This window comes from Haliotis rubra, unplaced genomic scaffold (genome assembly GCF_003918875.1).
Source record: "Haliotis rubra isolate DU_JTF1 unplaced genomic scaffold, ASM391887v1 Scf1188, whole genome shotgun sequence".
Taxonomy (NCBI): domain Eukaryota; kingdom Metazoa; phylum Mollusca; class Gastropoda; order Lepetellida; family Haliotidae; genus Haliotis; species Haliotis rubra.
Genome location: NW_025765101.1, coordinates 175338 through 202696, shown reverse-complemented (window position 1 = coordinate 202696; position 27359 = coordinate 175338). Strand labels below are relative to the sequence as shown.

Sequence of the window (27359 nt, the reverse complement as noted above, 5' to 3'; positions counted from 1 at the left end):
ATGTTAGTGTTGACCTGTTTTATGTTAATATTGACCTGCTCTGTGTCAGTGTTGACCTGTTGTCCGTCAGTGTTGTCCTGTTCTATGTTAATGTTGACGTGTTCTGTGTCAGTGTTGACCTGTTCTACGTCAGTGTTGACCTGTTCTATGTAAGTGTTGACTTGTTCTATGTTAGTGTTGACTTGTTCTGTGTTAGTGTTGACCTGTTCTATGATAGTGTTGACCTGATCTATGTTACTGTTGACCTGTTCCGTGTCAGTGTTGACCTGTTCTACGTCAGTGTTGACCTGTTCTATGTTAGTGTTGACATGTTTTATCTTAATGTTGACCTGTTCTGTGTCAGTGTTGACCTGTTGTACGTCAGTGTTGTCCTGTTCTATGTTAGTGTTGACCTGTTCTATGTTAGTGTTGACCTGTTGTACGTCAGTGTTGTCCTGTCCTATGTTAATGTTGACGTGTTCTATGTTAGTGTTGACTGTTCTATGTTAGTGTTGACCTGTTCCATGTTGGTGGTGACCTGTTATGTGTTAGTGTTGACTTGTTCTATGTTAGTGTTGACCTGTTCTTTGTCAGTGTTGACTTGCTCTATGTTAGCGTTGACCTGTTCTATGTTAGTGTTGACCTGATCTATGTTAGTGTTGACCTGTTTTTTTGACAGTGTTGACCTGTTCTATGCCAGTGTTGGCCTGTTCTGTGTCAGTGTTGACCTGTTCTGTGTTACTGTTGACCTGTTCTATGTCAGTGTAGACCTGTTCTGTTAGTGTTGACCTGTTCTATGTCAGTGTTGACATGTTCTATGTTAGTGTTGACCTGTTCTGTGTTACTGTTGACCTGTTCTATGTCAGTGTAGACATGTTCTGTTAGTGTTGACCTGTTCTGTGTCAGTGTTGACATGTTCTATGTTAGTGTTGACCTGTTCTATGTCAGTGTTGACCTTTTCTATGTCAGTGTTGACCTGTTCTATGTTAGTGTTAACCTGTTCTATGTTAATGTTGACCTGTTCTGTTTCAGTGTTGACCTGTTCTATGTTAATGTTGACCTGTTCTTTGTTACTGTTGACCTGTTCTATGTCATTATTGCCCTGTTATATGTTAGTGTTGACCTGTTCCATGTTAGTTTTGACCTGTTTTACGTCAGTGTTGACCTTTTCTACGTCAGTGTTGATTTGTTCTATGTTAGTGTTGACTTGTTCTATGTCAGTGTCGACCTGTTCTATGTCAGTGTTGACCTGTTCTATGTTAGTGTTGACCTGTTCTATGTTAGTGTTGACCTGTGTTAGTGTTGACCTGTTCTATGTTAGTGCTGACCTGTTCTATGTTAGTGTTGACCTGTTCTATGTCAGTGTTGACCTGTTCTATGTTAGTGTTGACCTGTTCTATGTTAGTGTTGACCTGTGTTAGTGTTGACCTGTTCTATGTTAGTGTTGACCTGTTCTATGTTAGTGTTGACCTGTGTTAGTGTTGACCTGTTCTATGTTAGTGTTGACCTGTGTTAGTGTTGACCTGTTCTATGTTAGTGTTGACCTGTTCTATGTTAGTGTTGACCTGTTGTTTGTCAGTGTTGACCTGTTCTATTAAAGAAACCGTAATGGGATGTGGCTTAGGTGATCTAAATACTAGTCATTTTATGTGCTACACATTTGCCATCAAGACTTTATTATTGGCATCAAATTATAACGTTTATTTTGTCGTTTTTGTAGATGACTATAGATGTATTTATAGACATCGTGAATGTCAAAGCGATCGAAATATTAGACAATGGTAACATTTCTGTAATTATATACCTTTTTTAAAGATTCTCTCTTCCGTGTGTCGGGCACATAATCCACAGACGGCATCTCATCTTTATCCAGTATAGCATCAACAACAGGAGGAGCAAATATGGCGGGAGGTTGTCCACCTTGAGCAATTATGGTGGCCAGCATGACCCCCATGACCCGGAAGTGCCTCTTTAAATAGGCAGATATGTTGGGCCGAATCAGAAATCCTTGGTTTTCGTCCCCTGTTAGAATATACAAAATATATGAAAACGAGTGAGAGTAGTTTTACGCCGCTTTCTTTGATATGACGGCATTTACACGCTGAGTGTCACGAGACAGGTATTTCATACGTTATACCAATGTGATGAATCCGGGCTTTCGTATGACGACAAAACCTTCCAACCAAAGGCCACCTGCAAGTCATTCATATTTAGGACACCCGTAAAGATGCGAGTTAGACTTGGTCTTCAGAAACCCATCCTTGTTGTGAGAGGCGACAAACAAGGTCTGGTGGTCAGACTTGCGGACCATATCAGAGAGAGAGAGAGAGACTGAGAGAGAGAGAGAGAGAGAGAGAGAGAGAGAGAGAGAGAGAGAGAGAGAGAGAGAGAGAGAGAGCAGAGAGAGAGAGAGAGAGAGAGAGAGAGAGACGACAGGGTCAGAGAGAAACAGACAGAGAGTGACAGAGTATATTCCAGCAATATCACGGCGGGGGGACACCAGCAGACATGAGCTTCACACACTGTGAACCCGGGTCTTCGGCGTGAGGTGATTTCTTTCTTTATTACTGCGGAGTCACTGGAGGACACTTAGACAGACAAGTTGTCAATACCAGAGTGAGTGAGTTTATTTTTACACCTAATTTCCACCAGCAACAGCGTCAACAGTAATGACAAAAGTCGCCCGTGAAGATTGGAATTGGTCTTCAGCAACCCATGCTTGTCGTAAAAGGAGACTAACGGGATAGGGTGTTCAGGGTCGCTGACTTGGTTGTCACAGTCATCGTATGCCAGTTGCGTAGATTGATGCTCATGACGTTGATCACTAGGTGCGGCGTTTAAGAACAAACAATTGTGAGTTGGGTTTAAAGCCACCTTTAAGTGTTTCAGTTATATCTGGGTCTGTACGGTAGCATAATTTTTCAAATGATGTCAAGACCAGAGTTCGATTCCTTTCATGAGTAAAATTGTGAAGCCTTTTTCTGCTGCATCATTTGTCAAAGCATTCACTGCAACAATCATCGTTTGGACATGTAAAATATCGATCTGTTCATACCATTAACTGTTTAGCCCTGTTTGATATACGAACATCCTTGAAGAAGGCCATGCTGCTGGACCAGATGTTGTCCCGGTTGACGGAGATCCCGCTGGCTCCAGACTCCATACATCGACTTAGATGCTCCCGGACAAGGCATTGTGAACCAGTATGTACCGCATTTATATCCGGTTCATCTCTAGCAATAAAATGTTTATATCTTGTTATCAAGAAAGGAGCCCACTATACTAACGGAAAAAGGTAACTGTGTATATCATAAAATTGCATTAAATATAAGTTATTTGAAAAGTTATAAAAATGCCCCTAAATAAACATGTAGCAAAGCACTTTCAGGCGTGAACAAGCCAATGTTTTCGTGTAAGCCCGATAGGTTGCAAAACTTTATATTTTGATAGTATGGAGGGCTTGAACAACTTTCATGCTGGGCTCCGTTGTTCAAAACAACCTTATCTCTAAGGTCAACCTTATCTCTAAGATTACAACTTTAGACCTTTACTAAGGTTAGCCTCCCGTTGCACGAAACAACCTTAACTAAGGTTAACCTTAAGTTAAGGTTGATAACTAAGGTTGGCCCGACCTAACCTTAGCGTCTCTAAGGTTGGGTAGGGAATATGGCGACTGCTTTTATTTTATACAAGGAGATTGAGAGAAGTTTGAGGAAGCAGAGAGTCTACAGAGACAGGACGAGTCAACTGGACACGCTGAATGATTTCGAACTGATTTCTCGCTACCGTTTGTCACGTGAAGCTATTATAGCTCTTGTAGAAGAAGTTGAGCCAATAATCGGAAGGAGTACACGGCGTTCACACGCCATATCTGTAGAGTCACAGGTGCTCTTGACTTTACGCTATCTCGGCAAAGGTGGCTTCCTGTCCGAGATCGGGGACCTTCACGGCCTTGACAAGTCAACCGTTTCGAGATCCCTGCACAGCACAGCCAGTGCTTTTTGCACGGTGCTAAATAATATTCATTTTCCATGGGGACCACAAGAACCGATGGCAGTTAAAGAGGGCTTCTACAAACTATCCGGTTTCCCCAAAGTTCTTGGAGCGGTTGATGGGACTTTGATCCCAATAAAAAGACCACCCATCGCCGAGGGAGCAGCGTTTGTTTGCCGGAAGGGCTACCACGCCGTGAATGTTCAGGCTATTTGTGACAGCTCTCTTCGGTAAGATCTTTTCTTCACTTTGTTTAATAAACAAAAACTGGAAAAGCATAATGATTTCAGTATTTTCCTATTCTAGTAAGACCGAAAGGTAAAAATGTCCCGATGCGTAACGGGTTTGTTTACATTAGCAACGGCCTTGACCTGACATATTGATGCTAGTTCCCTGTCCAGTTAAAAATAGTCTATCAATTTTACTGTTTTAAAAGACACGTTATCATGTTTATTCTCTCATATTTCCGGTATGCTACTTTATGTTAAAAAGCTGGTTGACGTATTTAAAAACTTACATTGTTTTATCCCAGATTAGAACTACAAACGTAATGGCAAATATTTATTGAATATTACACACCTAAATAGCGAAGTGTCACTAGCACCTGCCGAGACACCTAGACATGTAAATGAACAAACAAGATCAAGATGTAAGTAAAACCAGCATCTTTAGTTCTGATACAGGAAGACTATAATATTTTTAATCCATTTAAATGAGTAGTTATAATCCCTTGTTTTCTTGTCTACAGCTTCACAAATGTAGTAGTCAAGTGGCCGGGGTCGACCCACGACTCGCTTATTTGGAGCAACTGCAGCATTGCCACTAAGATGGTACAGCAGACACCGGATGGTACCTGGCGATGCTAAAGGTGAATTTACGTTCATAAGTGCACAAGGAAGTAGTGTAAATGACTATTTTATCTCTTCAGCTGAGTTTTTCGACATAATAGCTATGTTAAATGTGGGTCAACGTCTTGAATCTGACCACCAGCCCTTGGAGCTTTTTTGTTACTCTCCTAATTCGCTGTCAGATAAACAACCAGGTATTACACTTAATCTCGCGGAAACGTACAGGTGGAACAGTGCTTTATCAGATCACTTTATAGCTTGCCTAACAGGCAAAGCTAATGCCTTTTTTCACAGTTTAACTGAATATATAGATACTAATCTAGATGGTGCTCTTAGCCAGTTCGTAAGTCATCTACTGGATGCAGCCAAATGTATGAAAAGACCAGCTTTTAGATGCCAGACTTTAAGACGCCAACCCTTAAACGACGAGTGTAGGTCTGCAAAGCGTGAAGCGAGGAGGGCGCTTAGGAATTTAGACTTACACGAAAACGATTACAACAGAAAGACTTTTTGTACTTTGAGAAATAAATATAAAGAATCATGTCGAAAATATAAGAGCAAAACAAGAGATCTCCGATTGAAAAAACTTAGCACTTTCACTCAAAATTCTGATAAATTTTGGCGGGAGATTCGTTCCTTGAAAAGTAAAGATAATGTGGTTTGTAAGATAACAACTGACCAGTGGTTGTTACACTTCCGTTCTGTTTTTTCACATTTTCATGAAGAATATGAATGTAATGATACAGCTAGCTTGCAGGAATTTAAGGCTAGTTTGGAGACCAGTGGTTATACAGAACTTGATGCTGAAATCCTTGATTCAATAATAACCGAAACCGAAATTGTCGATGCCATAGGAAATCTTAAAAACGGAAAATCACCTGGTCCGGACAAGATTTTAGTGGAGATGTTAAAAGCTTCCCAAGACATTATATTGCCATTTTTACATAAATGTTTAACTATGTCTTTAAGACTGGATACTTTCCAAGAACCTGGGCGCAGGCTGTCATAGTACCTCTACATAAGAAGGGTGACATCAATAACCCTGACAATTACAGAGGCATATCTCTGACGAGTAGTATTGGTAAATTGTTTACATCTATCCTCAACAAAAGATTAAACATGTGGGCTAATATTAGAGATAAAATTCCTGAAATACAAGCTGGCTTTAGGAAAGGTTATTCCACATCTGATCATATTTTTACATTGTATGCAATTGTGCAAAAGTACTTAATAAGAAGAAAACGTAAATTATATGGAGCATTTATTGACTTTAGGAAAGCATTTGACTCTGTAAATCGACAGAAATTGTGGGCTTGTTATTTATGTTACGAGGTATTTATGCCAGCGTAAAGGCTTGTGTGCGTAGCAATGTGGGATTCACTGACTATTTTGAGTGCCCACTGGGTGTGAAGCAAGGATGTTTGTTAAGCCCTATTCTCTTTTCCTTCTTCATTAGCGAATTGGAAAATGAAATAATTCATAAAGGCAAACATGGTGTACAACTATATCCTGATATTTTGGAGATTTTAATGCTACTGTTTGCTGACGACGTGATATTGGTATCGGACTCAGTGGTAGGTTTACAGAACCAATTAGACATTCTGGAGAACTACTCGAAAGAATGGAAATTAGATGTTAATCTTGATAAGTCAAATATTTTTGTATTTAGAAGGGGTGGACCAATCGCTAATGGCGAAAAATGGTCTTATAACGGCATTCAAATGCAAATAGTTTCTGAATACAAATATCTTGGAATACTTTTTAATTATACATTGAATATGGGTAAAACTGCTATTGCCTTATCAGCAAAAGCAAAAAAGGCTCTGGTGTATCTGCTTTCATCACAATATCCATTAGCGCCAATAACACCAAAGATGTTTTTTTAAACTTTTCGATGCACAGATACAACCAATGCTTTTGTATGGGGCGGAGATATGGGGTTTCCAGACTTTTGAACCAATTGAAAAGATACATCTATTGGCATGTAAGAAGTTCCTTAATGTTAACATTACAACACCAAACTATATGGTATATGGAGAATGTGGAAGATACCCACTTTATATAAACTCTCAGCTTCGCTGCATAAAAAACTGGTTCAAAATACTGAAAATGCATGAACAGCGTCTACCAAGAAAGTCATATAACATGCTACTTAATTTAGATAATATTGGTTATGTAACATGGGCATCAAATATAAGATATCTGTTATTTTCGTATGGTTTTGGATATGTGTGGATTTTCCAAGGTGTCGGTAACGAGTGGCTGTTCATGAATGAATTTCGCCAAAGAGCCGTGGATATGTTTCGCCAGAATTGGATGAATACCCTTAATCTAAGTTCAAGATTTGATGTATATAGATCCTTTAAAACATTGATCGAACCTGAGACATATCTATCAAACATTACAAGCAAGAAATTTAGAAATACAGTTATTAGATTTAGACTTGGCTTGACAGATATAATCATCAATACTGGCCGTAACAAGTCACTCGCCAAACATCTCAGAACTTGCCCTGTCTGTATGGCGGATATCGAAGACGAATATCATCTGTTATTTATATGTGACGCTTATGCCGATTTAAGAAAGGAGTACATTCCACAAAAATATCTGGGTCACCCTACAAGGGAAACACTTATAAGAATTTTATCATCAAAAGACGAATCTGTCCATGTAAAATTAGCCATGTTTTTAACACATTCGCTGTCTTTAAGGAAGAGTCTAATTTCTCCTGTCAACTAATCTAACAATGTTATGATGCTTTCCACTGTTTGCAATGTCCATACCTTGCCTGTCATTACAATACTATGTACACGGGCCAGAGGCCTTATGTACAATAAACCATCTTGATCTTGATCTTGACACCGGATGGGTGGCTCCTTGGTGATTCTGGGTAGGTTGTGGAGGTTTTAACCCCCTTATTGTGAAACTCTAGCCCACATTTGTTGGGGGTCATATATTACTGACTAATATCTTTTTAATGCTCGCTATAGCTGGTCCAGCATAATGACATTATATAAGTATAAGTAAGGATCTATGATTAAAAAGTGGACATTTCATTTTCACTTACGCACATGTATACGAATCGGTTTTCGAATGTATCAATAATTTCATATATTTGGTAATTGGGTATGTATATATATATATGTGTTGATTTAAATCAAGAACACATCTTCCAGCTTGCATATATACATATATGTATGCAAGCTGGAAGAGGTATTTTGAATTTAATTCAACACATGTGGTAATTGGTATGTCTCAAAACAAAAAATAAAGTGTCTAGGAATGTGGAAGTGTCACTTTAAGTGTCATATACATACAGAGAGTACACAAACAAAAACATTTGAATTTTTTTGAACTATCAATCATGACATCATTGATATGTTGATATATTGGTATAACAATCAAGTAATGAATTTTTCAGATATGCATGTCGACCATGTCTTCTAACACCCTTTACTGAGCCGCAGACACGCCCCCAAGAGAGGTTCAACTCCGCCCACACTAGAACAAGAAACACAATTGAGCGTGCGTTTGGTGTTTTAAAGGCAAGGTTAAAGGTCACATAAACCCTAGGGGGTACAAATACATAAATCACTAACTGGCATCGTTATAAATGAAACCCCGTCATTAAAACTACTCATTTCGACCTTTAATTGACTTAAATCGACCTTTTTGACAACAGTGCACAATTCTCACCCGCGAACGAAATTTCAACCAATCAGAGCGGCGCGCCTCTGTGACGTCATATGAGGAATAGCTTTGAGAGCCGATGCAGAATTTATCTACATTTTAGGGGGTAAATTATCGTGTTTACAGGCTTGTATAAACCTGTTTGAGTGGCATTTTAGAAGTTGAGACGTACAATATATAACAAGGTTTATGGATAACAACTTCTTTATTTTGGTGAGTGCGACGTTTCGATACAGATTCTTGTACCGTTGTCAAGCAAGAGTGATACATGAAGTGTAGGAGCTGCATATATATACTGTATATAACAATGAAACAACATAATAGACAAAGGAAACAACATAATTGCCATGATTGGCTAAGCAGTAAGCTGATGAAGCCAGTAAGTACATAAAGGATAGTGAATGGAAGCCAGAGATGTAGTTACAATGAGATGTTTATACAATGGATGCGATGTTTATACAATAGACTGGGCTTGGTGGAGGAGTGGATCATAAGCAGATGGAATGAAGTATCCTTGGTCACGGTTGATGGTAGGCTTGTGGCGTTTGATGTGAATGGCTTCTGTGAGCTTGCGTTTAGTGAAGTCCGTTTGGTTGTTGGCGAGAATGGTGATGTCGGACCACTCTATTTGATGATTGGGGTTGGCTTTGATGTGGTCAGAGATAGCTGATTTGGTGTCGGAATTAGCAACAGAGGTGCGATGTTCTTTGACTCGGGTGTTGACTATCTCTGACCACATCAAAGCCAACCCCAATCATCAAATAGAGTGGTCCGACATCACCATTCTCGCCAACAACCAAACGGACTTCACTAAACGCAAGCTCACAGAAGCCATTCACATCAAACGCCACAAGCCTACCATCAACCGTGACCAAGGATACTTCATTCCATCTGCTTATGATCCACTCCTCCACCAAGCCCAGTCTATTGTATAAACATCGCATCCATTGTATAAACATCTCATTGTAACTACATCTCTGGCTTCCATTCACTATCCTTTATGTACTTACTGGCTTCATCAGCTTACTGCTTAGCCAATCATGGCAATTATGTTGTTTCCTTTGTCTATTATGTTGTTTCATTGTTATATACAGTATATATATGCAGCTCCTACACTTCATGTATCACTCTTGCTTGACAACGGTACAAGAATCTGTATCGAAACGTCGCACTCACCAAAATAAAGAAGTTGTTATCCATAAACCTTGTTATATATTGTATAAACCTGAAATCGTGACAATTGTTGTGGAAAATGAAAGCTATATGTTCTCACAATCTACTGTCATTTAATTTTGTCTCCTGCTTTGCCTAGTTTCCGAGTTACAACTTGTTTTCATAGACGATTCTGTCAAAATCGATTGGTGTCGTTAGGCCCTATTTGTATAATGACTGATCCAAATTGATCCGATTTCTGTGTTGTTTTACCTCGATATTTAATCATGTCATGTAAAAATCTGTTTGTATTCTCAAAACAGTGTCGGCCCATAAGTTTTCACATGCAATACAGCAATTAATACTCCCTCGTTGTAACCCGTGTTAGGTGGTATGAACCTACACATGTTATTTGTCATCATTCACTTGATGGTCAGTTAATGAATTTATAACAGGTATAATTAGTGGTAACACACTTAGATTACCCGACAAAGGTTCCCATTTGGCATTTCTTGTGTCTGGAGTAAATATTCAACATTATAAACATCGATCAAAAAGGATTAACCGATAACACGCTGATTGATTAATTACTTTTATCTTACACAGCGGAATTGTCAAAAAGGTAGTGTTTATGTATGTAGATTTACTAATCTATACTGAATACACTCTGTCGTGTCGGTGTCTGCGTAAAAACAACGTCCTTCTTTCAAAGGATTAACCGGCAATACATTGATTGATTGCCCATTATTGGCTAACTAAATTACTGTTTTAAAGAAAGGCGGACATTATGCAATTTGTTGCCAGGTGTGCTATCTTGGGTGACCAATGAGACTATACACCAATACCTGAAAAGATTTATCACTTTTTCGTATATTAAACTGTTAAAAGACACATCATTTGGAACAGTTTTGTGGATATTGATGGATACATTCCTCGAACAAGGTAATGGCCTGATATTGTTCCTATAACTTTAATCTGTTTTAATTTTAATATTTGCATTTTGTTTTTATTCATTTGTCGTAGCATTCAACAGAATCATTGTTTTCGCCGTGAAGTGTAATGAGACAGACAACATGCACTAGGGTGTGTGTGCGAATTATGATTCACATTGGCAAACTATAAAATGTCTAGATATTACAGTTCTGTTATATATTCACTATAAGTATCAGCAGATCGTCTGCTTTTTATTTAGTTTCAAAATGCATACAAGTGTGATAATAAACTAATTAATTAGGATTATAAGACCAAATATAAAGACGCACATTGACTAGTATCTACATACTGGTGAGTGGACATTAACCATGGGAATGTAGCAAGAAATTTATCGTGCAGTATTGTGACTTCGACCCCCACCTCGCTTCCGTGGAAGAAATCGTTATGTTATAAGTTGTGTCATGCAAAATCCGTTTAGTTATGATTCCAATACATATTTAACAACGAGTAGAAAGTAGTCTTGATTTTCTAACTTGATGAAAACAAACTATAATCTCATTAATTCTAACATATTTTTTTATTTTTAAAAATGGCGGCGCCCTGTCGGGAACATCCGCCAGTCTGAGGATAAATGGTATTTAGGTTTGTTTTCACTGAGTTACAAAATCTAAACTACTTTCTACTGGTAGTAAAATATGTATTTTATTGATGGCCAATAGGATTTTGCATGACATAGCGTATATCATAACAATTTCTCTCGTGGCAGCGAGGTGGGTGTCAATATAATACTACTTACAATATTATTGTTACTTCGACCACAACCTCACTTCCGAGGAAGAAATCGTTATGTTACAAGTTGTGTCATAGAAAATCTTTATGGTCATCAATCATATGCATATTTTACTACAACTAGTAAGTAGTTTTGATTCTTTAACTTCCGTGAAGCGATCTGAACACAAGTAAGATATCGTTTCAGGCTTCCACAACGCTCGCTTCGCACTCACAAACATAACCCATTTAGCACGAACTGCGGGGTCCTGTGGAAATCTGCGCATGGTGACACCATCGCCCGACCCCTAGGAGTAATTGACGACAAAGCAACGATTCGGCATGTCGTCGTTGATGTCGAGAAATCATCAAAATGCTACACATTTTCTATACAACCAGGGAGACTCTATAAGTAGAGTATCCCTGATACAACTAACTGAAAATCGTTCCTCATATGACGTCACTGCAGTGCTCTCAGAGTTACGTAACCTGTCTGTGGTTTCGTTGGCGGGCGAGAGGGAAGCAGGCGACTTTTTGGCCACTTTTAATCGCTCGGTATTAATTAACCACAAGTTTTTAAAGAATAAATTTGGTGTTCCGCATAAGACTAACCACAAATCTTTCATATGTAATGGTTAAAAGAGTAACAAAAAACAAAGTTTAGTGGTTCTTTAAGGTGAGTTTAACCTGATTGTAATGTAATCAGAATTTAAATCAGTACTTGCAAACTAAATTATGATCAGGATTATTTTAAACCCTAATTGCCAGAATATTGTTGTAAGATTTGATTTGTATGAAAATATTGCAGGTGTTTGCACAAGTCCTCTGGATGTCTGTGGTTCAGCCCAGACAGGTGCTCTGTGGTAATTATGGCATGCTTTAAGCTCCATAATTACTGCATCACCAAGGGAGTGCAGGTACCACCGGGAGATGTACTGGAAGAGGCAGAGGCGGAGACCAACACCCCACCCGCTCCCAGGCAGCATGTAGATGGCAACACCGCTAGGCAGAACCTTGTCAACGAAAGATTTTCATGAAATGTAAGTAAAAACAACTCCATTGTATATCACATAACATTAAATTTAATAACGGTAAAAAATCATCTTGATACAAGTTTGAAACAAAGTGAACGTCAAGAAGTTATGAAGCATAAAAATCATAAAATAGTTTTTGTTTTTTTTGTTCCCATGCATAATTCAGATAAGCTAGTGAAAAAGGTAATACATGTACAGCAGGTGTGAGTTAAAAACTCATCAATATCATTTTGTTAAGTTTGTCAAAGATTGAATATTGGGATGATAGGCCACCATTTATTTATAAAGTTATCAAAGCTGTTATTTCTTCTTGCTGTGAATCTTTCAACAGCAGATATGTCTTTCAAAACTTGTAGGAATTGAATAGTTGATAAGGTGAAAGTATAAATTAAACAAAATGCAGAAAATATTATGTGGTTTAGTAATTGTTATTGCCTAAAATGTCAAACCATACTGCAATTTTGTTATTTCAAAAGTCTGTATATTTTTTATAATATAACTTTCGATTTCTTTCCAAAAACTTTGGGTTGCATTACACTCCCAATATACATGGCATAGAGATTCATTTTCAACATTACAAAAGCTACATACAAGATTATCAACAAATTTCATTCAAACAAGCTCCAAAAAGGATTATCTCATAATTAGATAATGAATTTGATTACAATTCATGCAGAAACTGTATTACGGGAGAAACAGTTTTGTATTATGGTAGGTTAATTACACTTTTTTTAAATTCAAATTTCTCTCTTTCCAGGGCCAGCCTGTCAGTCTCCACCTGAAGTCGCTGTTTCGAGACAGCCAGGATTTCTCTTTGTACGTCAAGGAGGACCTTCAGTATTCCAGTCCTTTCCTTTTCACTAGCAAGGATGGCAGTCACGCCTGGCTGAGCTTCCCTTTCTGTAGAAAAGGTAATAATTTCATAATTGCGATTTGTTTTATTGTTGTATGCAATTAAACTGTTTAGTTAAAAATTCTTGTTTGCTATTTATACTACACTGTGAATTAAGGCTTGAAGGGGTCTAAATTTACTACCGGGGTACATTGTTGTGGTAAAACAATACATTCTTCACCTGGGTCCTACTCAGTACCCACCCGTCCCAGCCCTAATCTAAATCTAGTAACTTTTCTTACTTGAAAATGTCCTACCTACCAGATTTTCTTGACTTGTGTGTAACTTTAGACCCTGAATGGATTTCAGTTGCTGCAAAAATATCATTAATATTTAGTTTTTTTTATAGAGATAAATTATAACCAATACATTTAATATGAGTACATATTTATAGTGTTGGTATTGCCATAAAATTATACTAACATATACTTGAAATTACAATGCACTATGTTTGACATGTTTCTGAATATATTCTGTTTATGCAAAATTGCTTTATTTTATTTTACCATTTACAGTTGCTTGGGGCCTTTCACTATCAGGTTGTTCGGCTGCCTGCTCTGTTGATGGCTGTGATGTGGAGGGTACTAGGGCAAGCTCTGATGTAGCAATTAATGGCTGCTGTACTGATGTTGATGGTACAAACGCACTTGATACCACAGGGAGGCTGGTCACTGTAAGTCCTGATTCTGAAAATACATAAATATGTTTTTAATTTTTTTAATTTTTTTGTGTGAAGTAGGTGTAAGGTTCACATTATGTATACCATGATATGCCAAACCCGGCTAGGTTGTGCAATTCTGAATGTTGCCATGATACAGTATTACTTCTAAAGCATTGATCAATTGAAGATATTTTCTTTTCAAATATGAATTTGATTCCATTGATAAATATTGCTTTAATACATACAGACAGACAGACAGACAGACATACAAATACACATACAATGTATTTGCAAAATGCTTCATCTACTTCCACAACCGTGCATATTGGTGCATCTTTGGTTTCCAAGGTGACGCAAAGTGCAAAAAAGTTTTAAAAGTAAATTAATGTATCATTTTCATCACACAAAGTATTTTCCTTTGTCGAACTGTTAATGGAAGACATCATAAATCTGCAAATGACATTACCCTTAAAAAACAACATTACCCTCATTATACTGCAATGTGCAACCTAATAATTGGAATAGTGAATTCCTGTAAATATTTAGTTTCAAAACAAAATTGATTTGTTATTGAATGTGATTCTTTTGCAATTGATGTTGAAATGTTGATATGAATTTGACATACATATTCATAGATATATGTATGGTATAATAGTAGTGTATTATTTATCACATACTTTCCTCCACTTCACTCTCTAATCCACCAGTTATTCCTTCAATCTGGCGCTGAGGAATCATTGACACAACCTACAAACATGAAAACACACAATTATTACGTAAATGTTTTTGATATGCTGGAAATGTTTGAGACTCTGGAATGGGATGAGATAAGGAATTACTAACTTTAACTATGTAAGACCAAAATGAGATAAATTTCATCACTTTTTTAATAACCATTTTAATAATCGATCACAAATACAACCTTGTGCTCCAGGTCAGACTGACCAACTGGTGCTGGACCCCCGCCTGTCTTGCAGCTCTCACGCCGCACATCAATGGCTTTCTTCTTCACCTGGGATCTGGAAAATGCCATCATTTATACTATAATGCAAATACAGCATAAAATTAGTTATCAATTTGTTGATAGTAAATGTTAAGTGTTCTAGTAAATCGCAATTATATCAATTTTCATGTAATTTACACCCCTTTTATTGCTGTGATATCTTGCAACATATTAAGGTTATACCTCATTGTGTAAATATTTCTGAACATTAATGAAAACTTTATTTTCAAAAAGAATTATAAAAGAGGTGCTAATTGTATATATGGGAATATCTCTGGCAATGTGTTACTGTGTGTAACAACAATACTCTATGTGTTAAATCTCATACTGATTTATTGTTAAATCATTTGGGAAACAACAAAATGAGTGTTTTGTCATTTATCATTGTTGGTGATGATCAGGATAATTTGCCACCTACAGTTGAAATCAAAATTCTTCAACGCCCTATTTCAAAGTCAGAATAATTTTGAAACTGTTAAAATCAATGAAAGCATGACATTTTATTTAATTTACACTTTTCCTTTGTGTTTGTTTGTTAAACATACTTAAACCATACTTGTGTCACTATATCATCACAGACAATAAGTACTGTCTCTGCAATAAATGTGATTGCATGTTTTGGCCATGAGGGTTGAATAATTCCGACTCCAACTGTACAGTAATAGGATAAAAAAAAAATTAAAAATTCATATCAATAACAACCATTTTCAGGGTAAACCATTCACATGATTATATTGAAATCTTGATGTGTCTGTATATTTCGAGTTTGGTTTAAATTGTTGATAATTACTTTAGCCAGTAAAACACACATATATTAAACACAGATTTGAATTGGCTATCGATATAAAGAAAATCCGGTAGTTACTCACTTGTAATCACAGGACCAAAAGCCGGATAGTAAACCATTGAAATAATCGAAAATACAGTAAGAAATACATGCCATGACCGGATTTACGTATGTTTACAGATATTTCCTAACTTCGGGCATATATTTCATATGAATCTATACCTTTGAAACATATGCTCATCGTACATTTTCGTATGCACAAGCACCTCGTTCATGTATGCCCTGACCGGATTGTCAGGGATTTCCAAACATGAATTGCAAAACAGATACCCCGGTAAATACATGATCATACAGTATTTCCAATGCATTCCATTGAATTTCAATGGGTGCTGAAATTTCCAATTTCGTTCTAAGTTTACTCGGGTTGGAAACATGTGAATTTACTTAGGTGGGGAAACACATGTAAATTTGCAAATTTGCAAATATTTACACACCTTAGATATTTATGTATCATACCGGATTTCAGGGGTATGTATATGAACGGTTCATACACCTTCATGTTACCTGTACTCAAGCAATATGATCATATATATCCATCATGTGAATTACTTGGTTCATGTAATTTCATTTTCACACATTTTAATACGTTTGAAATCAACGTTCACATGACCTCAATATTCTTATCACCAAAAGAGCCTGACAAAGAAAGCAAGCAAGCTAACACGCCTTATCAAGCTGCACTCGCTCTTGCTACCAGTATCAGTTACGCCTTGTCTGTGGTGTTGGCAAATCTTGTGAGGTGCATGATTGGAGGGATTAAAAGGTTCAGTGGTGAACAAAGGGCGATGCGTTGCCCCTTTGTCCTCGCAAGTTTCCCTAGCTGTCCCAATAGAATAGCACTTTGTCTCTCTTGGAGCCCAGCCAAATATGCTACACGAATCAACTCGTAATTTCTTAAGTATGTTCAGCTGGCGCATCACTACTGTAAAATATTTTGTGGCTGTACATAATTGGAATATTATTGCACTGCATGTGACCTTCCTTAATAGTCTCACAGTGCCTGAACAATGTTATTTCTCCATTCGCTCAGCCTTTGCTTTAATAACGCCATACATAAACTTTAAAGTTGTCCACATTTGTTTCACTAACGCAAACGTATACGATAACAAACAATGCCATATCAAATTATATATTCTGTGAGACATGAAATGAAAAATTGTTTTTATTGTGTAGCGATTATGACGGGATAGCACAGGCGGGTGCGTTCTATGAGTATATCATAGGCATGTTGGATCTCTATGCCCTTCGTGAAATTCGTCTATATTGTCCTGTTTAAATTGACGATCCATAACTCAGATTGCGAGTAAATATCACGTAAGTAATTGTGATGTCGCATTGCTGTAAATTTCCCTATCGGAGAAGTCATTCTCACAAGATATATATACCCTTGTTTGGAGAAGATCTATGGCTATTACGCCCCAGTGTTGCTAAACATCTTGTAGGCCTTTAGTCTGACACAGACGCAGACCTCGTATGTTCAAGTTCAGATCTGACAGGGGCTGAAAATATCATTCCGACATGAATACAATATCTCAGTGTTTTCCTAAGTAAGTGGAGAGCTTTCTACAACATTGGAAATAACTGTATCGTTGTCCTTCTGATATTCCCCGAAAGAAAGCTCTACCCATTTAGGGTACAATGTGTAAGTTACGGAATTGTAGCGAATAGTCTCAAGACTTTTCTACTTTGACCAGGATTCTTCGAACTTGTAACAGTCGTTTGAGAAGATCAAAAGAGAAAAGGGTAGTGCACAATGTATCTGACGTACGTATTTGGAGAACGTTCGAAGAACTTTATAAATACAATGATAGAAATACCGGTTATGTTTAAAACGTAGCCACAATCTGATAGCCAGAGGGATTATTGTGAAAGATCGCAGTATGCATCATCATAAACGGGCCAAGATAAAAGTACATGTCATTCATCCCCACATTATATCCCTTTTATAGACACGGGACATCGTTGTTACAGGTAGGGCAAACACTTTCTTCTAAAGTGTCTGCCGGTTTCACGCTACATACTTGTGTTCAGAATATCGAGAAAACTAGCGACGCAAGTTCTCCTCCATCACACCAGAGACCACATAATCTATCATATGACCTTTGATCACACATATAATTGTTTATTACCCACGTGGTCAACGTATGGGTAGTTGCATACTAATCTCGTACGTCACACGAGTGTCGTATCGCGTTGACCTGAGAAATTCTAACGATTTGTTTGGATAACCGATGAGTTCTCAATTAGGTCACATTCTGACGTAACTATGTTTTCATTCATAAACACGTGAATTCATTCATTCTACAACTTAAATGCATTGTGGGAATGTAAACATCGCGAACGTTGCCGTTTCTCTTTTTAATTGTGAGTCGAACTGAGACATTATATCCGTCGAAAAACGTAAACGCAATGTTTCCACCAGTGATGTTAGCCGAATGTAGCAACTGCAAACCAAGAAACGGGGTGCTACGGAGTAGTTTACTGTAGGAGGCTGTACGAGGCGATGACAACTGACATGAATCGTGACGTCGGTTACCAAGGCAGTGACGTCATTACAGTGTGACGTCATGCAAATATTGTACTACAGTACAAAACTCTTCCGCAACCTCTTTATGAAACCGGTTTCGGTTTGAAACCAAAATATTAACAAAAATACACTATTTTGTCAATTTAATGCATGTAAGACGTGGGTAATAAATAAAATACCACACTCGGTCTCATTACATACGAATTATACGAAACTTGTGACATTCCTATGGTATCTGACCGAGCGAAAGCGAGGTCAGATACCATAGGAAGGTCACGAGTTTCGTATAATTCGTATGTAATGAGACCTCGTGTAGTATTCTCTATATAGATACCCAGTGTTTATTGATAGCGATGAAGCAACTTATCAACTTTTACGGCCGACAGTATCATCTGCATTACTCTCTTACATAAGGTGAAATATCACAGGGTTGTTATGGTAACGATAATTTGGCATACTATTTATTGTGTTATTCTTTAATCTGCGATTAGAATTTAAATAAGTTTTGACGTGAGCATGTTAAGAAAAGAGAAGCTGTAAAACGAAATGTATTGTGATCGAACCCATAGGCCTTTGTAAAAGCGAGGATCAAGCTACCTACATAAAAACCTGTTTTCGTGATAAATATCTGCTAATCCTTGGCACGATTCCGACCATATCGTGGGCATGTAATTGTGAATCATAATCAAATAGTGATATTACAAGGCGTCCATGCCGCGTCAACAACACATGCAAACAGTGGCGTAGCTACCATTATAAAAAACAGCTCGAGCTTACATATGATCTTTGCTAAAAAATAATTTTTCTTCTAATTCTTGCCAGAAATACCTACAAACACGTTCCATTTAAAAAGTGGAAATCCCTCTATGAATCATACTGACTACAATATTCTTTGATTAAAGCATTACCATGTTAAGTAAACAGGTTATTCTTCATATCATAACTTTCAGTGATGATTGTTTTTCCATCGACATGTATGAGGATGTTTTGTTACAGTTATGATTATATGTGAATCATCACTGAAATGCAGTTGTTTATTTTTCATTTGTTATTCAATTATTTTAGAAAAAACACCAAATACTCGATGCATGGTATTGTATCAATGCAGCAGACATTTGTAAACTATGTCCAAACATATTTGTATAAGAGGAAATCACATTTCAATTTCCATGGTGGTAAGACTTCCGACCGTATCCCCCCCCCCCCCTTAATTTTAACGATGAGGAAACTTTCTTTGAGTGGCATTTTTAGAAGTAGAATATGTCTTTCAGTATGTTCAGACACAATAAACAAACCACGTTAAAACTCATCCTTATCAGATGAGGAATATATACAGTATATATTCAGGTGATATGATTTGACTAGAATGAAATTTAAGGGGGGATACAGGCGGAAGTCTTTCCACAATATTTTGAAGCTATTGAAATCATCAAACGTCAAACGATAACTCTTCAGGTCTCATAAAAAATGAAAGTTCGGCAAGCCCTCAATTCCACCTAAATATATGGCTTTGCAGCCTATAAGGCTTAAACGAAAAAAATGGCTTGCTACGCGCCTGGCAAACGCACGAGAATTGCAATACCGACCTCTTACCACTGATTCTCCGTGACCTGGAGACACATGTGACTGAGCGTATGTTGGGACGTCGTCTGTCATACAGACCCTGAAGCAAATATATCCATGCCCACGCAAGCCTACAAAATGTGGCAATTTTGTAATGCTTTGGTTGCACATAATGATAAGTGATTGTTGTACATATGTTGTTTTTGAAGGATATTCTCAGCTGACTAATACTTTTTGCTGTCAGGTAGTAAGCTTTCAATAATTATCGAAACTGCTTAGTTATGAGCTAATTGCAATCACTACAATTTTCTATAGTCTACCCAAGAGATGGAAACAAAATAGGTCTATTATGAAAATTATGAGCTAATTGCAATCACTACAATTTTCTTTAGTCTACCCAAGAGGTGGAAACAAAATATGTCTACAGTATATTCCGTCGGGTAACTGAAATTTGAGAAAACGTCCGTATGGAATAATACCTTTATACCGAATCAAAAAGAGGTCATACCAAGTATGTGCATGTTCACACAATTTCAACAGTAATTTACACCGGGAATCATTAATACATTGTAATCATCTTTTATGAAAGTATAGATAATGAGATTTGTTCAGTTATGATCAGTCGGATAACTCATACAAGTGAGCACTAAAATTAGGGACCTACCGATTCATGTCTTTGTGAACACACCTGTCTGTGTTTTATTGTAATTAGCAGTGTCTCCTTGTATAGCATAAATAATAAGTGTACCTGAGGTCAGTTATTTAAACTGTTATGTAATTTCCATTACAAAAAGTATAAACGATATTACCTACTGGTCAGAAAGACTTATCAGTACCCCAACACCGACCCACCGCCACCACCCCACCCTAGGCCTATTCCATGCCACACCGTCTCCCTCGCACACACACACACTCCCTAACATACATATCGCTCTGGCCCATAGACCCGATATTGGAACCTGTCAAACAGACACCATGTGTATGTCAGAAAGACACGCACGTTATTAGTGGTTTTTAGTCATGGGTATCACTTCACCATGTGTTTCTAATTATCTTAGTACATTATGGCGTGGTCGGACCCGCTAACGAACCCTATGTGACAGTTACATTACAGAACCATTGAAATACATGTTAAAGTAGTGCTAATCTTGTAACACTATATTTACCCATTTCCAACCATTTACGCATGTACTAAATATATGAAACCTAAACCTGGTCATACGAGATTTCAAGGGTATTGAAATGCATGTCCTACAATCACAGCATTTACATATGTTACACATGTTAAGAAACACATGGAAACAATGGCCTGATTTACACACCTGTGAAAAACATGTAAATGCAGAGTTGAATGTTCGTTTTTTTAACACCCCTTTAAACGTGTGTAAATCTGACGGCCAGATGATACGTAGATTTCAATCGTTGTTCATATGGCCGCCGGATGAAACGAGTATTTCATGACGTTAGTAAATTTGGTTAATACAGTCATTTTGTGTGGTGAATCGTTCCATTTCTTCCGTATCTGGGCTTCAGATCTCTGGACGGACGAACAGGCGTTTAGTCTTAAAATAAGTAAAAAAATAAATAAATGTAAATCTCTTTGTTTATATGATTGATATTCACTTATATTATACAGGGTTCATACAGGTCATGGAAACCTGGACAAAGTTTGGAATATAAAATCTTGACACATGGTGGGCACAAGTTTGCTGTGATTTTTCTAATAAGTAAAATGTGCTATTATTTTTTTTATGTCATTTGGGTCATACAATACATCCGTGATCGTAAATGAAACTTTTAAGGCCTATGTTATTATTAAATCCGATTAACATCACATTTAATCAACACATTTGTGAAAAGAATATTATTTTAACTTTGATAGTGTGTCAGCGAGAGACATTAAACGAACGAAGCCGGTTAATATTTACCAAAGGATAGAACTCCATCGTATCGCAGTAAACACTAAAACTCGGATTGCAAGGCGAAGTAGGGAACAAAAAATGAAATTGTTTAACTCACCTTAATGTGAAATAAGTCGAGGTATTTTTTGTCATCGAAGGTGCACAAAACTGTATCCATTATGAAATTTTATTCAAGAAAATCACCAAACTTCCAAAACACATCTTTTTTATCATGATTTTCTTAATATTTGTTCATACTGTTTTGTTTTTGTTTTATTTCAGGCATGATTTCAACAATATTTCAATGCAAAATATTATTTGAAATAATGTTATAATATGAATAAATAATTATGTGAACAACAGTATAATATAATCCTTTCTAAATTTCTAGTTTGTTAGAGTGTGCAAAATCGTTTTCAGTGAACAGGGATCATTTTTACGTTTTGTGTCCTTATTTGAATTACAACTTTTGGTATTCACCGGGAAATAAATAAACTCATGACGTCACTTCCGCTACCTTATATGGCAAAAATGAGATGAAGACGACCTAGTTCAGATCGAGTGGGTAGGGTCATATACGACACATAAATATTATAGCGTGTATTTGATGAATGGGGTTCAGACAGATTCCATTAGATTCAAGAGTTTAATGTTAATATTTCTGCTGCATAATGTTTACGAAGAATCGTTACATCCTGCTGGTTTCTAAAAAGTAAACAAGCGACTGACGTCTGGCTGTCGATTTACATATGCAAATCACCGCTAGGAGGCGTGTCTCGAGCGGAAAACCCGAAATACCGTTTGCCGCGATACCATGAATGCCGCGATACAACCCATTCACGTATTTTGGCCGTGTTGGTTACTGTTGATGAAAACGGGCCGAACAAAACACTCTGTTGCGCCTTCACCTCGTCAGCTATCAAACTTATCTCGAAAGGAGAAAAGTTTGAATGCCGATTGCGCTTCCGCTGGGACATTGACATTGTTGTCGTCTGCAGGTGCGAGCAGGGGAGATAATTCACGTGGTAACTAGGGACGCTTCCGTAACTCCAGCGCTCAAGAGTTCAGCCTTAGTTAAGTTTACGGCTAAGGTTCGAGTCCGCCTTAAGGTTGCCCTAAGATTGTTTTGTGCAACAGGCGTAACTTTTTCTTATGGTGATCGTAACTCTAACCTTAGTGTTTAAGGTTGACCTTAGCTAGGGTTGTTTTGAACAACGAACCCCAGGGCTGTTTACTATAATGGTAGCTACGCCCCTGACTTTGCATGAAATTGGAAGTCGCGCGTGGCTCGTGCACTTTGTGCACAATGACACCAGCAGTTTACACATCTAATACTGAAAATTATAAAGAAAGGAGACAACTATTTATAGATTATATAGATAGCTTCGGTAGCCGTAATCATGTGCTACACCATGTAAACATATTGACGTGACACTACACAACTTGAGTACAAGTTACGGGACAGACGATCTGAAATCGTCTACATGCAGTTCATCTCCATGCTCGAAGGCCACGTGTTGTGCCACAAATCGTTATTGCCAACATATGGTGAAACTGGGGCAATCATTGTTGGTCAGGTTTCGTGTTTCTCCGATTCTCTCGATGCCGAGACGAACGTCCAGCCAATGTCAGAATGAGGCTTCATGCGAGGTTGGGTGTTGGATCCGGCATGTGTGGTGTTGTTATGGCTGAAGGAACTCCCAACATAATATTCAAGGACAGGTCAATAGAGAGAACTACAAGGACAAATACAGACACCCTTCATAGTCCTGCTTACATGGCTTATTAAAAGGTGTTTCTTATTGATAAGGCAATTGTCTCCTTTTGAAGGTAAGTGTCTCCTATTTGATGATGGCAAGTGTCTCCTATTTGATGGCAAGTGTCTCTTATTAGTTGGCAAGTGTCTCCTATTTGAAGACAAGTGTCTCCTATTTGATGATGGCAAGTGTCTCCTATTTGAAGGCAAGTGTCTCTTATTAGTTGGCAAGTGTCTCCTATTTAAAGTTCAAGTGTCTCCTATTTGAAGGCAAGTGTCTCTTATTCTAGAAGGTAAGTGTCTCCTATTTGAAGGCACGTGTCTCTCATTGGAAAGCAAATGGCTCCTATTTAATGGCAAGTGTCTCCTATTTGAGGGCAATTGTTTCCTATTTGAAAGGCAATTGTTTCTTATTTGAAGGCAAGTGTCTCTTATTAAAGTTGCAATTCAATAAAGGTCAGCTCCAGTCATATATTAGTCGCTTTTATCTTTGCACGGATTCTGTTCTGGTCCCAATGTTCTGCCTCCTGAAGACCCGGGTTAGAAAGGGTCTTCAGCAACTAACGGGCGACTAACGGGATCGGGTGGCTGTCTCTCTGACTTTGTTGACACATGTCATCGTATCCCAACTGATCGATGCTGTTGATCACTGGATTGTCTGGTTCAGCCTCGATTATTTATAGCTGGAATATTGCCGAGTGCGGTGTTAAACAACAAACAAAACAATGTTTCTGTGGATGAGAATACACTGACCTCAATGGCCTTCCAAGATCTGCCTCCTCTGGCTTCAGACTTGCAGCAATAGCAACAGCAAGAGCATCCTCATTACTGAGACTACCGTTGTAACTGTTGCGACCTCTCCAACTTCCGTAACACAAATATCACCTTCAATAGCATCCTCCCCCAAGAGGTGTCATTAAATATAGGACATCATCACTTATTGTGAATTACTGAATTTTATAAGGATTCTTCAAGAATTGTTAAAAAACAGAACTTTTGAAATCGTTCGAAAAGTAACAGCTTGAATAAGTGAATGAATTGAGTATTACACAGCCTTGAACAGTATTAAAGCTTAGTGTTGGAGAAAAGCTAAATGTAATGCATGCTTCACGTGTTTACCACTTAAGGGAAACCACAAGCATGGGTATAGCACTGACAAATGTATAGAGATGATGGATGCGACCCACGATTCAGAGTCAAGATGACTGGTTCCTGGCGTGGCGAAGGGACGCAACACTTTACAACTAATTGGGGCGCCCGTAGACAACTGGAACATCCATGCTAACCAGATGATTTAGAAAGTTGTGTTTATACGACTTCATTTCTGCAAGTTTTTGGTTGGCTTACTTTAAAGTATTGGCTAGAATGTGTCAGAAAAAAAACCGATGTAAAAGGTTGTCAAGAACTGTTTTCGTATATTACAACACAACCAAGTCGTTAACCCATGCTTAGGAGATCAGTACATTCTCGTCATATAAACGCTCTTTTGCTTTTGCTAGCAGCCCATGAGTGGAACTGTTTTGCTCTTGATATTAAATCTTCAGACATTTTTTAAGGCCCGAAAACATATCTTTTACCATTTGGGTGAAATCCATCAGGGAGGCAACTCCCTTAGGCTATTGCGACACCCGACCAGAATAACTCGTGAAGGCGATGCTTGTTTATACATAAAACTTACTGTTGGGCAGGTGTTCGTCTCTCTGTGTTGGAGGAAGGGGGCGTAGGGGGTGGTGTCAAACTTTGTACAGGTGGGGTAGTAGGGGGTGGTGTATCCTGGTGGTTAGTTTGACCATGTCCTGAGTCACGAGGTGGCCTGGGCGTGGAATCAGCGTTCCCCTGAACATAGTCAATGTAGGTCTGTGTGGGCGCCAACCAAGGAACCGCTTCCAGTGGATAAGATGTCCGCCTGTTTCCTGCCCCTCTTCCATGACATACTTTGTGATTTGCGAGGTTCAAAAAATCTCGACCACAATCAAGACAGACTTGCTTTAGGACCACAGAAGGTTTGCTTGCATGTTTCCCTGAACCTCGGCTATGGCAGATTCTGTTGTTTGATATGTCCTTGAAAGTCCCACCACAATCTGGACACCGTTGCATCACCACAAAGCTCATGATGCGCGTTGCTCTTGGTTATCCTGACCACTGTAAAGTAAACATGGCTTTATACACTCACTGTGTTCTCATTAACAGAGTCAATGACCGAGTATGATTCAGTTCGGTAAAAAAGTCCTGCTAAGCACATATGATTATATATATCCATAATATGTCACACTATACGACAACACACGTGGGTAAGATGTTTATTGAAAATGTTGTTCTTTTAAAAATGTACGTTTGGGACATTTTTCACTAAGAGGTGTAAATGTAGAAAACCTGTACATACTTGCTTATACTTGTAGGAATTAATACTACCTCATACAGATTACTGGATGCAATGTGAACCTGTAGGAATTAGTACTTCTTCATACAAATCACTGTGGACATAGTGTGAACATGTAGGAATTAGTACTACCTCATACAGATAACTGTGGACACGAAATGAACCTGTAGGAATTAGTACTACCTCATACAGATAACTGTGGACACAGTGTGAACCTGTAGGAATTAACACTAAATCATACAGATCACTGTGGACACAGTGTGAACATGTAGGAATTAGTACTACCTCGTACAGATCACTGTGGACACAACGTGAACATGTAGGAATTAGTACTACCTCATAGAGATCACTGTGGACACAATGTGAACCTATAGGAATTAGTACTACCTCATACAGATCACTGTGGACACGAAATGAACCTGTAGGAATTAGTACTACCTCATACAGATAACTGTGGACACAGTGTGAACCTGTAGGAATTAGTACTACCTCATACAGATCGCTGTGGACATAGTGTGAACCTGTAGGAATTAGTACTACCTCGTACAGACCATTGTGGATACAATGTGAACATGTAGGAATTAGTACTACCTCATACAGATCGCTGTGGACACAGTGTGAACATGTAGGAATTAGTACTACCTCGTACACATCACTGTGGACACAATGTGAACATGTAGGAATTCACACAATTCACACTAACCAACCAACAAACGAAGAGAATAGAAAGAACGAACGAACGAACGAACGAACGAAGGAACAGCAGCAAGACCTTACCTTGCGTCTCGGTACGTCCGCTTTCAATGAATTCCAGGAACAGCAATCTATATTTCCCAGAAATTTACCTGTGCATAGCCCGCGCCCTCCATCTTCTTGTCGATTTATTATCATCGATCCGTGGTTGACACGCCAGGAGCCTATGATGAATCTCTTGGTTGTCTCTGTGTGTGTCATCGCCATACCCACCCTTATATAGTCCGTGATGTAACTGAACTAATATGGTTACGTTACATAATGAAGAAAACGTCGTGTCGATGGTTACAGGCCGGGAGAGACACATTTCCGAAACAGATAGCCTAAATTGATGTCGCTATCCCGGCAACTATGTGAACATTTAGGCATCAATTCTACCTGATACAGATCACTGTAGACACAGTGTGATCCTGTAGGCATTAGTACTACCTCGTACAGATCACTGTGGACACAATGTGAACCTGTAGGAATTAGTACTTCCTCGTACATATCACTGTAGACACAGTGTGAACATGTAGGCATTAGTACTACCTCGTACAGATCACTGAGGACACAATGTGAACCTGAAGGAATTAGTACTACCTCATACAGATCACTATGGACACAATGTGTACCTGTAGGAATGAATATTACCTCATACACATCACTGTGGACACAGTGTGAACATGTAGGAATTAGT

At 38.1% G+C, this 27359-nt stretch overlaps 1 protein-coding gene and 1 long non-coding RNA gene across 6 annotated transcripts; one reads left to right on the top strand and one right to left on the bottom strand.

Annotated features, from left to right (window-relative positions):
• Window positions 1-2998: 2998 nt before the first annotated feature.
• On the bottom strand, window positions 2999-27359 carry LOC124260319. Of its 5 annotated transcripts, XM_046694609.1 has the most exons (6): window positions 26705-27359; window positions 25314-25689; window positions 25226-25277; window positions 14873-14969; window positions 14628-14697; window positions 12512-13297 (listed from the first exon to the last, which is right to left on the bottom strand). In XM_046694609.1, the coding sequence occupies exons 2-6, from the start codon at window positions 25657-25659 to the stop codon at window positions 13104-13106; spliced, it is 759 nt and encodes a 252-aa protein (XP_046550565.1). In that variant the 5' UTR covers window positions 25660-25689; window positions 26705-27359; the 3' UTR covers window positions 12512-13103. The 5 variants fall into 5 exon arrangements, with proteins under 5 accessions (XP_046550582.1, XP_046550574.1, XP_046550589.1 ...); XM_046694601.1 differs by having other exon boundaries at window positions 12514-13297; window positions 25226-25689; window positions 26705-27036; XM_046694626.1 differs by lacking the exons at window positions 12512-13297; window positions 14628-14697; window positions 14873-14969 and adding exons at window positions 2999-3212; window positions 24301-24411 and having other exon boundaries at window positions 25226-25689; window positions 26705-27013.
• Window positions 13804-15026, top strand: LOC124260362. The gene is made up of 2 exons (XR_006894057.1): window positions 13804-13962; window positions 14885-15026. It is a non-coding gene; the product is annotated as an uncharacterized LOC124260362 (long non-coding RNA).

What these genes read in the sequence shown, in the direction of transcription:
- LOC124260319 (XM_046694601.1), bottom strand. Translation starts at nt 25,659, where the DNA reads ATGAGCTTTGTGGTGATGCAACGGTGTCCAGATTGTGGTGGGACTTTC. An exon ending in AGTCTGACCTGGAGCACAAG is followed by an intron (nt 14,698 to 14,872) that starts GTTGTATTTGTG and finishes TCATGTTTGTAG; the next exon opens with GTTGTGTCAATGATTCCTCA. An exon ending in AGAGAGTGAAGTGGAGGAAA is followed by an intron (nt 13,298 to 14,627) that starts GTATGTGATAAA and finishes CCTTTTCTACAG; the next exon opens with AAAGGGAAGCTCAGCCAGGC.